The sequence below is a fragment of the Corvus cornix genome, chromosome 13 (genome assembly GCF_000738735.6).
Source record: "Corvus cornix cornix isolate S_Up_H32 chromosome 13, ASM73873v5, whole genome shotgun sequence".
NCBI lineage: Eukaryota > Metazoa > Chordata > Aves > Passeriformes > Corvidae > Corvus > Corvus cornix.
Window position 1 is genome coordinate 8,385,546 of NC_046343.1, and position 16,210 is coordinate 8,401,755.

Consider the following 16,210-nt stretch of genomic DNA (forward strand, 5'->3'; position numbering starts at 1 on the left):
CTTCATGTCATGTCCTTGCAGTAAAAGAGGTTAAATGTACACATCTCTGTTTGCAGCTGGGTAAACTGAGGCACAGAAATGGGTGTCCTGGAGATCTCGGGGTGGATCAGTGGCAGAGCTGAACTGGGCAGAGGTGTTTAGAAGCTGATTTTGGTGCTTTGCTCCATAAGTCACTGGGCTTGTGTGGGCCAAGCCCAGTTGGGCTCTGGAGGGCTGCAGGGCTGGGTGCTCCCCTGTCACCCATGGGAACAACCCACTAGTCACCCCATGGGTCATCTCAGAAATGATGCTGAAGGGGGTTTTGCTTTGATTTTCCCACTGCCTAGAGACTTGTTTTTGGTTCGGTTCTGGATGGGGAAAAAAATTCTGGAAGGCAAATTCTGTTGAATTTACCTGGTTATGCAGAATGTGCGCTGTCAGTGGTTCTGGGCAGCCTGGGCCTCATGAACCATCAGCTGCCCGGCATGGAGGCACCACCAGAGCCTGCACCGTGTGGTGCTGAGGGACAGGCTGTTTGGAAAGCAGTGTCCTGAGTGCCAGCTGGACCCCCTTGAGTTAACTGATAAAATGTTGATGCTTTGTTTCTTATTTTCTTGCTATGTGACCAAATAGGCAGTGCTTTTCATGGGATGGTCAAAATCCTAAAGCATTTTAGTATCTGCCCTAATTAAAGAGACTACAATAGAGTATACAGCCCCACGCACCCACAAAAGCCTTTTCACGCCACAATGTGGGTTTTAAGGGAAGGCAGACATGAGGTAAATCAGTTTATCGGGGTGGCAGATCCCACAGGGGTGGGATCTTGGCTTGTGCTGCCCCGTGGCTGCAGATAACAGGAAAATAAAGCACAGGCCACTTGCTAAATTGCCCTCGGCAGGTGACACATTCAGAGCCCTGGCGTCAAATCCTGCATTGCTGCCCTCCTCACAATAGAAACCCACCTGGGTAATTAGAAAGCCACCCCCTCACTGGTGAGCTGGAGGATGTTTTATGATGCTCTCCCACACCACTCGCCCTGGGAAGCCCCCCAAGCCCCTTGGTCTGCACACAGCAAAGGGGATGTGTCCCTGTGCTGCACAATACTCCATCCCAGAGCACTGCAGGTGTTGGGCAGCCCTTCTGCACACCCAGCTCTTCCAGGAATTGTTAATTTTAGTCTTCTCATCTTTCCTGTACTGGGGAAAATATGTCCTCGTTGCTCTGCCTGCTGCACAGTCTCTTGTGGGCTGCTGCAGTTCCCGGCAGGAGCAAACAGAGGCAGGACCCAAGCCCTGGACCTGGCAGTGCTGGTGGGAGTTTTGCCTGTATAATGAATATGTTTGGATTAATGAATAGTAATTGGGGATGGAGATGTAACTGGAATCAGGTATTGTGCCACACCTACCCCACAGGCTTGGTTCTCTTCATGCCTGTTTTGGCACACAGAAGTAGCCCGATATTCACTGAAAACAAGATTAAACCACCCAACAGAGCCATCTTAGGGTGTGCTTTCCCAGTGACAAAATTATCCCAAGGAGTTCCTGTCTCTCGGCAGCACTTTGTGCCCTCAGCTGTACCAATGCACCCAGTTTTTCTGTCTTACTTTTAGCCCTGATTTCCAGCTCAGCCTTGTGCAGCGTGATGGGGTGAGCAGTGAACTTCATCAGTGAGGCCACAAAAAAGCAAGTCCAAGGTAAGAGCCCCTTCTACTGAAGGAAACACATTTTGGGATAGAAGCCAGGACCACAGGAAGCTCCAGGTTGTACCTTTTGGTTCCAGGAAGGAAAAAATTTGAGGTTTGGAACCAAATTCTGATCTTTCTAGACACAAGCTGGCGAGGGACATAGATGCTTCCCAGCAAGGGCTGTCAAGGTGACTTGGGAATGTCCTGATGGGGGTTGTAGAAAAGGCCTCAGAACATTGCAGAGCTCTTGGATCTGTGCACACAGGATGATGTGTTTAGGCTAGAAATGAGCAAATAGAGAAAGTGGGGAGTGGGGTAACTCTTTTGAAATTCCATCAACAAGAGGCAGAGAAAGGGGCTCAAGATGTAGATTTAACTTGTGGGCTCACCATGTGTCAGGAGTGAGCTGGATAAGCATGGCCCCACTGTGGTGGGGAGGATGGGCTGGGAGATGGGTCAGGACCCCTCCAGCCCAACTGACCGGGGACAGTGGCTGGAGGGGGATTTCACCATGTCAGCAGCAGTGCCCATCTCTCTGGGGAAAGCTCTCGAGAGGACTTGGCTGCCCAGTCAGCCCTGGAGAGGCAGCTCCATGACCTGATCAGCCTCACCTCACCTGCTTCCTTTAGGTGTGTCCCCCAAAACCTACGGGGCTGTTTATACAGCAGTCTTATAAAGCAGGGACAAGTGTTTTGTTTTTCTCTCCCTCATTAAAGGAAGTGTCATGCAAACGCTGTCAGTGCAGCAGATAGGTTACCACCCAGGCATCTGCATGCAGGGACCAGATCTCTGTCCTGGCAATGTGTCCCCTCCCAGGTGAAAGCCTGTCCAGGAGGAGATTAGGCACTTGATACAGAGGAAAATTATCACCTCCTTCTTAATTATTCCCAGCCAAACTCAAGTTAAATTAACTGATTACAACCTGGCTCATGCGGTGCTCCCTGCCCTTTCCCAGCATGGGTCCTTGCACTACCCCTTTGTGGCTGAGGCTCTGTCATCCCTCCTGTCTCCCATCCATTTCATGTCACAGATCAAGCCTAAAGATCTTAAATTCTGAGTTGGATGATATGGGTGTTGCTGCTGGCTCTGTCTGGCACACTCAGTGTGGGAGGTTTTGAAATTCACAGAAGAAAATGGTGATTTGAGCCACGAATATTTTCTTTAAACTTGTCTTTGTTTCTTTGGACAGAGGTGATTCCAAGTGCAGAAAGCTGTGGTTTCCTCTGGAGGAACCAGGGAATCTGGGCTGAGAGCAACTTCAAAAATTCTTTGAGTTTTGCTGGGAAAAACAAAGTGAGGAGAAAAGTTGCTTCTGGCACCAGCTTTGCCCACGAAGGCAGTGGGGAGCCTGCACTGCTGAGGGGTTTGTTCCCCCTGCGGTGCCCACCTGGCTCTGGCACTTTGCTGTGGTTCCCCCTGAGGAAACCCCTCTTGCCTTGCCTGTCTTCTCACAGGGTCAAGCTGCATATTTCCATTTCATAGTGCAGCTGGGCATTGATGCCATGTTCATACATCGCTTTCATCAGTCTGGTAGTACCATGCATTTATTCATCTTTGAGGTGGGAGGAGACATCTCCAGTGTTACCTGAGGTCAGAGTGGGATGACAGCTCTTTGCAAGGTCTCTGGTTTTACTAAACCAGTTTTAGGCCCTTAAAGTTGATCCAATGGGAATGTGTAATGTAAGGTGGGGATCTGGCTCAGGGGTTCAGCTCATCAGCATCCTCCAGGCACAGAGAACTGTTAGGACACTCCATGGGGTGAATTTTTCCCAGTGACACCCTTTAGAAACAGATTTCCTTGATCATATTTGCTTGGTAAATCCCAGATAAGTGCTGAACACCTGAGCTGTGGTGGTTTTGGAGGGAGCTCTGCCCAGCCCCGTGAGGATGAACGCAGTTCGCTTTGCATTTGTTAACTCGGAAGGGGTGGAAATGGAGCCAAGCCCACAGCGCCGGGATCAAACCCACGGGCACAGCGCCGGGAGCGGAGGGTGCCCGGCGCTGGGCGTGCCCGCGGTGATGTCCCGGCAGTGTCCCGGCAGTGTCCCGGCAGTGTCCCGGCAGTGTCCCCTCAGGCTGGTGACAAGGCTCCCCCTGTGGGACGGCGCCGCGCCGCACACCCGTCCCAGCCCAGCCCATCCCGCCCGTGCCCGGCGGCAGTGGCCGGGGGGCACACGGCGGTGGCACAGGCTGCAGAGTGCCCCCAGCCGAGCACCTCAAGCGGCAGCTGGGATAAAATCTGTGCAGCAATCTCGCTGCCGGAACAACCTGTGGGGAGTCTTCCATGCTCGCTGCTCGGGTAGGCTGGCCAAGCCCTGGGATTTTCAAGACGTATTGAGGAAACAAAAAAGATCTCTGTTGTGGGTCTGTGGTTCAACTGGCCGTGATGGAGCTGGGTGGGCAAGAGCAATCCTCCAGCAGCACGCACAGCGCTCCTGCCCCCAGGGTCACATCATTGTAGCTGCCCCTATCTCCCTCTGGATTGATGCCACCAAAGTCATCAGCGTTACTGAGGATGTCTGCCAGCGTGAGGGAGCTGCAGCTGGCACAAGCTGACGCCTCTTCCCTCCCAATGCCCGTGCTCCTTGCCATCCGTGCTGGTACCAGGTGAGGTCTGTGCTGCAGCCGATGCACATGGCCAGAAGCAGCACTGTGGGCTTGAGTTACCCAGATCCCACTGAAATAAGAGCCCAGACAAGACAGAAATACAATGGTGAGTCTGGGGGAGCAGTGAAGAGGCTGGAGCTATTATAAAGCCATTATGGAGCTCTTGCAATACTATAAGCTATTGCTGCTTCTGCTCCCTGGAGACAAGGGTCCTGGAGTGGGAGCGATGCTGCTGCCCCAGGGCATCCCCGCCGCCTCCATCCCTGCACTTGGGCTCAGCCCCAAAAGCACACGCCTTCAGCCAAGGCACCTCATGCCTGATTTCTTCATTGCTAAATGAAATGTGTGATTTTGGACCTGCACACCTGTTCCCTTAACACTTTGTGGTGGTGACTCCTCCCAGGGCTAGCAAGGATGGGGGGACCAGCTGTGGTCAGGCGTGGCCTGGCGTAGCTCCTGTGATTAGACAGAAAAATAAAACCTCAGTTCTTCTCTCTGAGGAGAATTTTTTCCAGCATCACGAGAAAACAAAGCAGACCAAGAGGGATTATTTTCCCCAAACAAGATGCTGTTTGAAAACACCCACTTGGAGTCACACACAATTTTTTTCCTCCCTGGTTGTTGCAACTTCGCCAAATCAAAAATTTGGATACTGAGTTAGCTTCTGAATTCATGAGACCAGCTTAAAATTCCTGAAACTGTTTTTTTTTTTTTGAAAATTCTCTTTTTTTTTGTTCAGTGCCTACTGCTGGAGCCTTAAAAGACCTCATTTTCATGTCCTTTTGACCAGAGCAGCTACAAACCCCCTTTTGCTCCCCCCTCCCCTTCCTTTCTTCCTGATTCCCAATGGATTGAATGAATTCTGGACCCGGGCCTTGAAGCAAACATGAAGCATTGGGAGATTTGCAGTTGATGGTAGGAGTTGTCAAGAGCTGTTGTCAGCACAGCTTACAAGATGTGCAAGAACCATCACCAGCAACTGTTCCTTCCCAAGCCAGCTCTCCTGACAAGACAGCGAGCACACGGAGCCGCCTCTCCCGGCGCAGGAGATGGGAGCAGAGCTTACCCTGCTGTCAGTTTGAGCGGTGTTGGGTTGGAGCTGGAGAAACACCCCCGCACACGCACACACCTGCTCCCACGCAGCCTGGCTCAGCCCCAGCCGGCCCCGTGCTGCCTTTCACACTCCAGCCTGAGTGGGTTTTTGCTGCCGGGACACAGCTCGGTGCCCTGGATCGGGCTGGGACAGCCAGAGCTCCCTGGGGACTCACGGACGCGCTGGGTGGGGACAGGTGGAGAGGCCAGGGCTGGCTGCTCGTGCCAGGGCTCCAGGAGGACACACTGGCTTTGTTTGCCTGTGCAATGTGGGAGGCTCCCCCAGCTTGGCACCAGAAGGTTTGTGCTTTTTAAAAGACTATTGTTTTCACCCTGTGTTTTTGGAAAAACAAGGGCTGAGCCAGGCAGAGGCATGAGAACCACCCTGGCTTCTTCTGCCTTGAGTTTCTGCTGCTGTGGGCACCTCCCTGGCAGCACTCCCAGCCCCTGACCTTCTTCCCACATGGTGCAGTTCAGACCCCTGATCCTACAGAGCTTTGGCAGATCTCATTTGCTCACATCTCTCCCTTGTTTCTTTCCCTGAGCCTCTCTTAGCAGGATAGGTCTCTGCTGCATCAGGACCAGAGCTTATGGCAGAACAAGCACACCAAGGTGTTTTTCAAAGACTTCTCCAGCCTTGGCCTTGCATGGACATCCCAGCTTTTGTTGTGGTGGCCAAGCCACTGGCCAAAATGCATTGCCCTCATCACTGCAGAGCTGTGGCGTGTCTCAGCAATCACAGGACTAATGACCCAAATAAGAGAGAACACCCAAATATATTTGAAAAAAGCCCCATATGTGTTTTGAGACTCGGCAGTGGTATCTGAGCTGGGGCTGGCAGGGTCTCCAGTGCCTTTTAGCTGGGCTCCAGCTGTGGTGGAACACACACATGCCCTTTTCCTAGGAGAACTAGGCTCAGGGCTTGTCCTCCCTGGCTTTCACTGCTATCAAATGCCTGCCTAATGAGATTTATTAAATCAACTAACTTTGGTATAACAATGACAGGAATGCAGATCTCCTCTGCCCAGCCGGGGCTTGCTGCAGCTGTGCACAGCAATTAGAGGTGACTCACAGGGGCAGGTGGACTTGGCCAAGATCCTGAGAGGGCTGGCCCTATCCCTGGGATCCAGGGGGCAAAACTGGCTTCATGGTGGTGCCAAAAAAGTGGGTGTTTATCTGCATGTAATGATTTTTTTTTGGCCATAACTGCATTAGCATGGAAGGCATTTGCAAGGTAACACCTCATTTATGTACCTTTACATAACAGCAAGGGGCTGCTGCTAATCGGCAGAAATATTTAAGTTTCCCACCTGGAGCTGGTTCTGTTTACTGATGAACTTGTCTCCAGCTCAGCTGCCCATCAGCTTGGAGGCTGGGAAAGGGCCTGAGCTCCTGGAGTGGGTGGCTGTTGGGGAGCTTTGGAGCTGGAGGATGCTCTTCCAGGGAGTGAAGGTCAGGTTAACGCCCAGAAGGTGTTTCCTAGGTGTGGGTAAGGTGTTCGCTTTGGTTTAGCTTGCCTTGGCTCTGCTCATAGCTCCCTCTCAATGGCAGCATCAAATATTTCCTTGTGTAATGCCTGGAAGGATGAAAATTCACTGTCTCAGCCTGAAGTCATGAGCAGTTTCCTGGTTGGTGTCCCCAGCTTGCCCCACAGATAAGGGCTGTAATGCTCTTTGGTTAAGATAACAGGGAGCCAAACCTGTCCCTGCTCTTGAGAAACTTTAATCTCCTGATCCAGTTCCTGGGTTGAAATGGTCTCCCACAGCAGCAGAGAGGGATGTTTCTCAAATCAGAGTACTGCAGCTACTTGTTTTTAACTTTGAGCCTCTCTTAACTGCTAATTGTGAAAGAAGCACTCCCCAAGCCCTGCTATAAAGCCATGCTCCACCTGGGGCAGGTGGGGGAAAGCTGGGAAGATCTGGCCTTTAACCTTGAGGAGTTTTTCCAGGTGTGCAGGTGTTTGTAGCCTTTGTAGTCAGATCCAGGGGTGGGGAACGTGACTAAAGTTCTTCTCAGCCTATTTAGTGGGGTGAGATGTGTGGATAAAAGCACTGAGATGTTGGGTTTACTGTTTCAGGCTTTAAATGCAAAAAGCTAAATTGGGAGCAGGCTTCATGGGGGGAGACTGAGCCCTGCAGCAGCAGCAGGAGCAGCCCTGAGCCAAGTGCTTGGGGCAAACCTGAGCTGTGCTGCCAATCCTTTATATCTCTGCAAACACAAGAGCAGAATATCTCTGTTGTTTTCTTGCTTTGGCCAGACCTCCCTCCCCTCCTGCCCAAAAAGTGCAGGCTGAGGACACAGCCCAGACCTTTGATTTTTGGGAGAACTTAGGGGCACAGAGACCAGCCCCTGTTTCAGTGATGCCAAAGAAGTTTTTTGGTGATTTACAGTGTATTTGCTGAGCGAGTTGGCAGGTGCTCTGAACGGGCAGAGATGGAAGGAGGTTGTCATGCAGAACAAAACCAAGGAGAAAGTCTAATCTGTGGCCTTACTGCTGAATGCAACACAGAACTTAGAAACCGTCTGGGGGAAAGTAATGGGTTGAATGAATCTGGTTGAACAGTAGGAACTATACAGATTTCCATAGGTGGTGTTGCTCTAAGTGCTATCTCTAAATGCTTCCTCTATGAAGGAACCATCATCAAAGCAAATATTTAAATAATGTCAGAGGCTCCTTGACCCTGAAGTGTGCAGGGCTGAGGGGAGGGCATGAGTCACAAAGAAAATAGCTCTGTTTTCCTTGTTGCTCAACCTCTTGCAGTCCTCACCTTTTATATAAAAATTAGTATTAATGAATCCAGCTGACCTTAAAATAAGTACCTCTTTGAGTCAGGTGCCAAGGAGTCCTCCAATGAGAATGTGAAAAAAAACCCTTGGTCATGAAAAGAAAACATCAGCAGTGTTGAACTGATGAATGTGGATTGAAAGAGCAGCCTCAGCCCTTTGGACACCACCGACATTAACAAAGCTCTGACAGAAATCACTGGTCCTCATGCCCTGTGTTTTCCTTTGGTCTCCTGCTCACCTCTGGTTACTTTCTGTTACCACCAAAGTCGCAGTCTTGTGGATCCACTGCTACTTTTAACTGCAGTTCTGACTATTCACGTTCAATGTCAAGTGTCAAACAACCCTTAAGTAAACAAGAACTTTCTGAACATCACCCCAACCATTCCCTTCTGTTTTCTGAAGCCTGTAGGCTGCCTTCTGCCTCACCTCATGCAGGTACAGGCCCAGACTAACCCTGCTGGAGTACACAGAGCTACTCTCATTTCACAGCACAAGTAGGATCAAACTGAAGCTCCAGGGACAGCAGTTTATCTGCCCAGAGTAAGCACTTGTTTTTCTAATATGATTGCAAATTAATTCCAGAGATAACGTGATACCATGTAATTGAGAGTCCTCTGAGCTGGTGGTACCAGAGTCTGTTTTTGCCAAGTCCTCTGCAGACCAGTGAGGATGTTATTGCACCACCAGTAATGAAGATTTAGGGAGTCTTTTCTTGCTTGAAGGCTTGTGTCTTACATCCCTGTGCTGCTAAAGGTCTTTCTCTCATCCCTAAAAATCAATGCAATACTAAATTTTCTTTCTTCCTTCCACCTTCCCTCATTCTTGTATTGCTTGGTATGAGATGGGCCAAGGGCTCTGTGTGTGCTGCAGTTATCCCAAGGTTGACTGGATCTTTGCAAGTTAGAGAGATAAAAAAGCTGTGCAGAGGTAGCTGCAGCCCTTTTTTAAAATCTGAAATGTTAATTTGAGTATTTCCTCAGCCCAACCATCAATTTGTCATGGAATCTGTAAGTGGGTACTTGTCTCTGGAACCTCCAGCCTACTACAGGACAGGACTGAAGCAGGCCAGTGACTTCCCATCTTACTCGTGCCTGCTGCCAGGCTGGGGGTTTCAAAGTGCAGGAGCTCCTGGCACACACAGTTCCTATTAAACACTCTTCTGAGTGACACAAGGGATGGGAGTGAAGTCTCCAGGCTGCTGTGAAGGCCATCAGGGGGGTTCCTGTGGGTTGGTGCCACCTGGGGCTCTGGGATTCTGCGGGATACAGATGATGGAGAGGGGCTGTGTTCCAGCCAAGGGACCTGTGGGTGCCTGGGATAACCCTTCCCCACCTGACCAAACTCCTGAGCTGCTGTGGAAATGCAAAGAAAGCGGGATAGATGTTAGTAAGAGTTGCAGTGTAAACCCCATTTCTGCAAGGCTCAAAGACAGTTGATCAGAAGAAACCGGTTTATTGTGAGGTTTAGGAAAACAATTTTTATGCAAATTGCTTTTTTTTTTTTTTGCCAAGTAATGGAGTTGATACAGAACTTGGAATTATAATTTTAAGAATACAAATACATAGTATCTTCTTCAACAAACACAAAACAGACTTCTCCAGGGAACATTAAATGAACAAATGTTTCCTAAAATAAATGGGCAACAAATATGGGGTGGGAGGGACAAAATAAAACAACAGTCCAATTCAGAAGCCAAAACCCCACTGAAGAAGCAGCAGTCACATCTTCAATTTTATACTCAGGCTGTACTTTCACTTTGCTTTTCCTGTTCAATAGCTGGCAGAAAAAGAGGAAACAAAAACACCATCAATAAACATTACTGTTTATGAACAGTAAACTTAGCCTTCCTATGGAGACAGACTGAGAGAGTTTTGGGGGTGTACCACCTGAAGAAGAGAAGGCTCTGGGGAGACCTTAGAACCCCTTCTAGTGCTTAAAGGAGCTCCAAAAGAGCTGGAGGGGGACTTTGGACAAGGGCCTGGAGTGACAGAAAAAGGAGGAATGGCTTCACACTGACAGAGGGCAGGGTTAGATTAGATGTGAAAGAGAAATTCTTCCTTGTGAGGGTGGTGAGGCCCTGGCACAGGTTGCCCAGAGAGGCTGTGGCTGCCCCATCCCTGAAAGTGTTCAAGGCCAGGTTGGACAGGGCTTGGAGCAACCTGGGATAGTGGGAGGTGTCCCTGCCCATGGGAGGGGGTTTGAACAAGATGCTCTTTTAAAGTCCTTTCTAACCCAAACCATTCCGTGATTCAATGATAATGGTTCTGCAGGATACAAATTTCTATGATCATACTTAAAGCCAGAGAATGGTTAAATCCCTATTTGGTTTTTTTGGTTACCCTGAAAATGACAACTCATACCCACATCTGTGTAGCTGAAAGGGAGCAGTTCATGATGTGCAGAGCTTCTCTTGTATTTACAGCTTTGGCATTGGCAAGGATAACAAAACAGGGAAAAAACCCAGGTATCTAATGTTGAGGGACTGTGCATCTCCATGGCTATCAGCACATACATCCAGTGATTAGCAATACTCTTCTGAAGGAAACTGCTCACAAAATCTGCTCCAAATGTTCTTTTCATATCTGAAGCTGAGCATGAATCCTAGGCTTATCTGGCTGCCTGTGTCTGGGAGAAGACCCTGCACGAGAAAAGCTCAGGGGTGCTTTTCTGAGGGAGATTTGCTGTTAGATGAGGATGATGATAGGTTTTGCTTGCAGCGTTATTCCCAGAGAAGGTGCCTGGAGGTCTCCTGCCCGTGGCTGACAGCAGGTACCAGTGGGAGGCAGCAGCTCATCTGCCTGATAACATTAAATCCAGAGCTCGGGCACCCTCTGGGGATACTGCCTGGCCTGCCAGGGATGGGGAAAGGTTCCCCTGTGCCTCCAGAGGAGCTGGAAGCAAGGTAATTACAAACAGATTGATCCTGTTACCAGCACCCAGTGGGAACACTGGTCTTGCTTTTAGCAGAAGCAAGAGCAATCCCATCAGAAAGGGTTTTTCAGACAAAATGCACTATTGGTTATAATTACTCATATCCTTGGAAGCCCAGTATAGAGTCTTAGTATTATCCCCACTTAAAGTCAGGGATGAGTTTGAGCCTGTAATCCTGTGATTAGTATTCATTTTGCATATGAACTGCAATACAGATTATGTCCTTGCTACTTGTACTTCAAATAGCCTCATAAGCACTTACTTTCTTTAGTGGGCAGTGGATTTTTCTCTCTGGTTTCTGTCTTCTTCAGCTTGGTCTTGTCAAATGTTTCAATTTCTGCAAAATCTGGTTTGTCGGACATGATGGGTCCTGACAAAGAAAGGGAAAACACACCCATGGCTTCATTAGCTAGTGCTGTGATATCAGCCATCTGCAAAGCATTTTCTCCTCAAGAGAAAAAATATAAAAATACCATAAAAATGTTTATTCAAAAAACCCCCACAAACCTAGCACCCAATGTGGGACCTTTCCCTGAGGCTTGGCTCTTTCAGAGCAAAAGAGGAAAGGCATAAATAGAATTTTCTCTAGATTTCTCTGATGAAATTCCTAAAAAGCATAGTTTTCACATGGCAACAAGAATAATCAGTAATAAAGAGACAATGCTTAATTACCAGTAATCAACGGTGCCCCCTGACATAAACCTGTATTTTAAGAAATGCTGCTAACAGGAAAATCTACAATAAACGCCAAATCCAATAGGAACAAAGAGCTTCAATTATGATTTTCTTTTAATTAATAGGATTTGTCTTTCATTCTGAGCCCCCTGTACTGAGCACATCCATCCCCTGAGCTGCTGTGGACACTTCAGCGTAACAATAGAGGACCGGTTCCCCCAGCCCTTTGTTTGCTCTTGCTCCATACCCCAGTCACAGCTCAATGGCTTTGATTATACTCTGTTATAATAAAGAGAAATCCACAAAGCACACCAGCATTTCACCTGTCAAAACTTCCCTAATCCAGTTCCTCTCTTTATTAAGAAATTCGAGTTAAAATCCAGCCTGGGCGTTATTTCCCTTATTTCAGTGGAGTCTCCCATCAAGGCAAGGTTTGGCCCGGAGATGGCTGATATAATTATAATTTTTCCTTCCTGCAGAAAATCAGATTTCATTGCTATCTGCACTGAGACAACAGAGTAAATATTCACAAGGAAAAAATTTAAAAAAAAATGAAAAGCTACTAAAACCACATGGCATTACCGTCTGGCTGCTCTCTCTTCAGCTGCTTGGTGGCCGTCTGAGGCAGTGTGAGTTGAAAAAGGTCAGGGTAATCCCTCCTCTCCTCTCCCCTCCTCCCCCCTCCCGAACCCATAGCTATTAATATTGATTAGTTCAGTGCTGGGATTGCTCAGCGTTTAGGAAAAGGACAGATTGCTCCTGTAGAAAGTGCATGAGGGAGGGAAATGGGAAAACTGACATGGAAAACTGCCAAAATACATCTTGATTTTTCTTTGTTTCTGTTCTCTTCATGTACCATGACAATCATATAGAAGTTTCCCTTCCCACCATTTTCCAGTGCTGAGGTTTGCAGTAAAGGTGAGGTTTGGGGATTGCTGCTGCCAGATTAGTTTTTGGGGAGGGGATTGTAGGTGCATTCAGCAACATGCCTGGGGATCATCCCCACCTGCCCAGACTGACAGAAGCATAAGGGGGCTTGGGGCTGTGGAGGGCCCTCAGCACAGCCATGGTGTGATTGCCGTGATCAAGGGCCAAGTCTGAGATTAGCACGGCCCAGGCACCACAGTGACATCCAGGAATGTGTCCTGAAGGGATGTACAATGAATTTCTGCTTGCTCCTGTTTTGGTAGCTATTAATTCAGTTGCTGATGCCTCCCTCAGCCCATGGCTCTGGAAGCAGGGAGAGAAGGGCTGTGTGCATCCTCCTGGATACTGGTGTGGGTTTCCTCTTGTGTACCTTTCAGTGTCTCCATCTGAAATTCCTGTCTAGACTCCGTAATAGTCAGAAGGGAGGCAACAAAGTTGGGATAAAATTAACTGTGCCCTAGGAGTACCTGGTTTTCTCTACTGACTATGAGGCAGCCTGAACAATGAGTTCAGAGGGACAGAGATCTCTCAGCTGACTGGGAGCCCCTGGAAGGTCTGTGGATCTTTCTGTTGGCACCGCAGGCTTAGGTAGTGTGGGTTTGAGTCTGATATGTGTGCATGGAGAAAATGGTTTTAATGTGCTTAAATGTGTCTTAAGGATCTCTTCTTACAATGTTTGTTTAAATTAAAACAATGAACAGGCTTGTGGCTGGGCTTGATCTTAAATATTTTTCCCAACCTAAGGGATTTGTGCAGGCTGGCTTGGTTATCTCTGCATCTGCACTGACCACACAAAATCACTGTGTGTGTGCACCATATTTAATGTCAGGACTCAGTTCCTTTGCTTCCACCCCACATATCCAATCAGTTGTCACAAATAGAAAGCTGCATTCCTGCCTGAAACCCCCTGGGAAAAAGCAGGAAGGCAGCCACTTGGTGAATATTTGGTGTAAGCCGTAGCTGAGATTTGGCATTGAACAGTCTTTGTGTCTAGTTTAAAGAGAGAGCATTAACCTCTTTTTTGGCTGGACACAAGATTTAGAAGATCAGAAAAGACTTTAAAACATAATCTGAGTGATTCATGAATCCAGGCAGTTCATGAGTTTCAGTTTTTTAAATATTTGTCCATTTTTAAAATAACAATTATAATTCTGATTGTGAAGAGAGACTAAAAGGACAAACCCTCTTAAAATTCAAAAGTAGCACAACTTCTCTCAGTGGTAGAGAGCAAACAAAGTGTTCAGGACAGCAAAGCAGAAGAACCTCAGTTTGGGTTCTCTGTGTCCAGTCATGGGCTCTGCCCCCAGGATGCACAGCAGAGCTCAGGCTCTTCTAAACATGCTAAGACAGGGTGAGCACGCTTGTTTTCACCACCACTACCACTTTAATTGCCCAATTTATTGGCAAACTTAATATTAAAACCAATTTGGGATACATTGTTTGGGTTTTTAGGCTAAAGATGACCACGTTTTAAATTGAAATTGGGTTGGGTTTGTGAGGAAGGTGCAACAGTGCTAAGCCAAATAACATAATGATGAGAAATTACATGTTCTCACTCTGCTGAAATCAGGAGATACTCATCTCCATAACAAACATCTTGACCATTGCATAAAGTGCCTGTCAAGTTTCTGTAGCTTGTAAATTCGGTGCTGTGGTCAAACACAGCTTGTGTGGGATTCAAACCTCATGTTTACGTGCTCTGTGCAGCACACAGCTGGATGCAGTTTACATATGGAAAGTTTGGAATTTGGCCTGAGGGCATCACATACTTCGAGGGAAAGATGGGTAGGTAATATCTTACTCAGATGCCTTTTCCTTTCACTAGTAATGGAGATATTCTTGCTATATATGCAGCAAAGCTGTTCTTTGTCAGGTTTTGAATTGCAGGATTTCGGAGTCACCATCTTCAGTAAGGGGAACATGATGTTTGCCTGGCCTTGGGGTGACTGTGGTTGCAATGAACCTCAACTTTCTCTGTGTTGCACAGAGGCAGCAGAATGATCCAGTGTATGGAAATGTGAAAAACCAGGAAGCCAGTGGAGCATGCAAACTACAGAACCTTTATGGATGCTCTACACATAAAGCATGTAAAGCTACTTTGGTATGGCTGTGCCTGAAAAGCTGCCTCATACAATGGAAGCTGTGTTTTGTTTCAATTTGTTGCCAAAAGATGAAGGGCTGAGTCAAACCTGCCAGGACTGACACTTCTGATACCAGTGAGTCACCTACCATTGACAGCAGTAAACCATGCCTGGCAGCACAAGCCACTGAGTCTGTCAGACACCCACAGAGCAGCAGGGAAAAACAAACACTTGCTACCAGGATTCGGTAATAGGTGAGAGGAAACGTTTAGAGGGAGCTCAAGTGAAAAGTCTGAAGAGTGAGGCTGGGTGGTTTGGACCCTGCTGCCACTTGACCTTTTCCCTTGGCTGCTGTCACTTGGAAGCAGCGTACCCAGCCCGAGCAGGGCTGGGGCTGCAGGGACATTAATATATATTATCTATCTATCTATGGGCTGTAGCCTTTCGCAGGCTGGGGGATGCTGTGCTCATGTTTGGCACAAGAGGGGCTCTGGAAATGCCAAGTTTCATAGAGACGCGGTGGGCAACTGCCAGAAGAAGGGGTTTCTTTCTCTTTGGTGCAACAGTAGGAATCAAATGGTATCTATTTCCACAGGGAGCTGAGGGGGGACAAAGCACCCTAACGCGAGCAGCCGGGTAGAGGAACAGACGCTCGAGCAGATCAGTGTCTGTAGCTGAGCCAATAAGCTGACACAACTGATTTTATAATCACATTAGTGCTGTCTCGAAATAACACACCCACTCAAATATAACAGTGATTTCATTTTCAAAATGTTGTGGTATTTTTGGTGCTAAAGGTAGGGGATCAATTTGTCAAGGCTGAAAGCTGGGCTGGAATCTGCATGCACCCTAACTCCTGTAGGTCCTCGTGAGCACTGAGCAGGTAGCAGGATTGGGTGTACTATGATCTGTCCTTAGAAGGTTTCCCGTCCTCAGGGGAACAGGAAAAAGAAAAGACTACAGCTTCACTGAAAGGGTTTTCTTAGTTCTCTTTGTGCCTTTTGTTCCGTCTTGCTGCCAAAAAAAATATCCCTGTTTGGGAATGGAGACAGGTTCCCAGGCTAAGAGACAATGAATCCTGGGGGTGTAAGGAAGGCACTGATCCCTCTTTGGCAGACTGTCTGCTGTAATGCCGCACTGCCCATGAGTAAACACTCGACACTTGTCTTACAGTGGATGTTTTATCATTACCTAAGGTGTTTCATTTTCCTTATCAAGACCATTGAACCTTGAGGGTAGGTACATGGAGAAGATGAGGGGGGAGGAGAGGCAGCTGTAGATAGTCCTTCTCCTTGGGCTATTTTTTCCAACCCCATGTTTTCCAAATAGCTCAGGAGTTCAGACAAGTCTATATCAGAAGCCCTGTTGCAGCAAAGAGCAAAAGGAGAAAACATAAGCTCGTGGGAGTAGAAATTTCCTCTCTCCCTTTTTTTTTTTTTTTGATATT

The 16,210-nt window shown here is 47.9% G+C and overlaps 1 protein-coding gene across 1 annotated transcript; it reads right to left on the reverse strand.

The window, feature by feature from the left end:
• Positions 1-9,576: 9,576 nt before the first annotated feature.
• Positions 9,577-12,438, reverse strand: LOC104689605 (thymosin beta-12-like). Its single transcript, XM_010399820.4, has 3 exons — positions 12,338-12,438; positions 11,343-11,450; positions 9,577-9,925 (listed from the first exon to the last, which is right to left on the reverse strand). Exons 2-3 carry the CDS (start codon positions 11,440-11,442, stop codon positions 9,888-9,890), a joined length of 138 nt encoding a protein of 45 aa, XP_010398122.1. The 5' UTR covers positions 11,443-11,450; positions 12,338-12,438; the 3' UTR covers positions 9,577-9,887.
• Between the last annotated feature and the right edge of the window lie 3,772 nt (positions 12,439-16,210).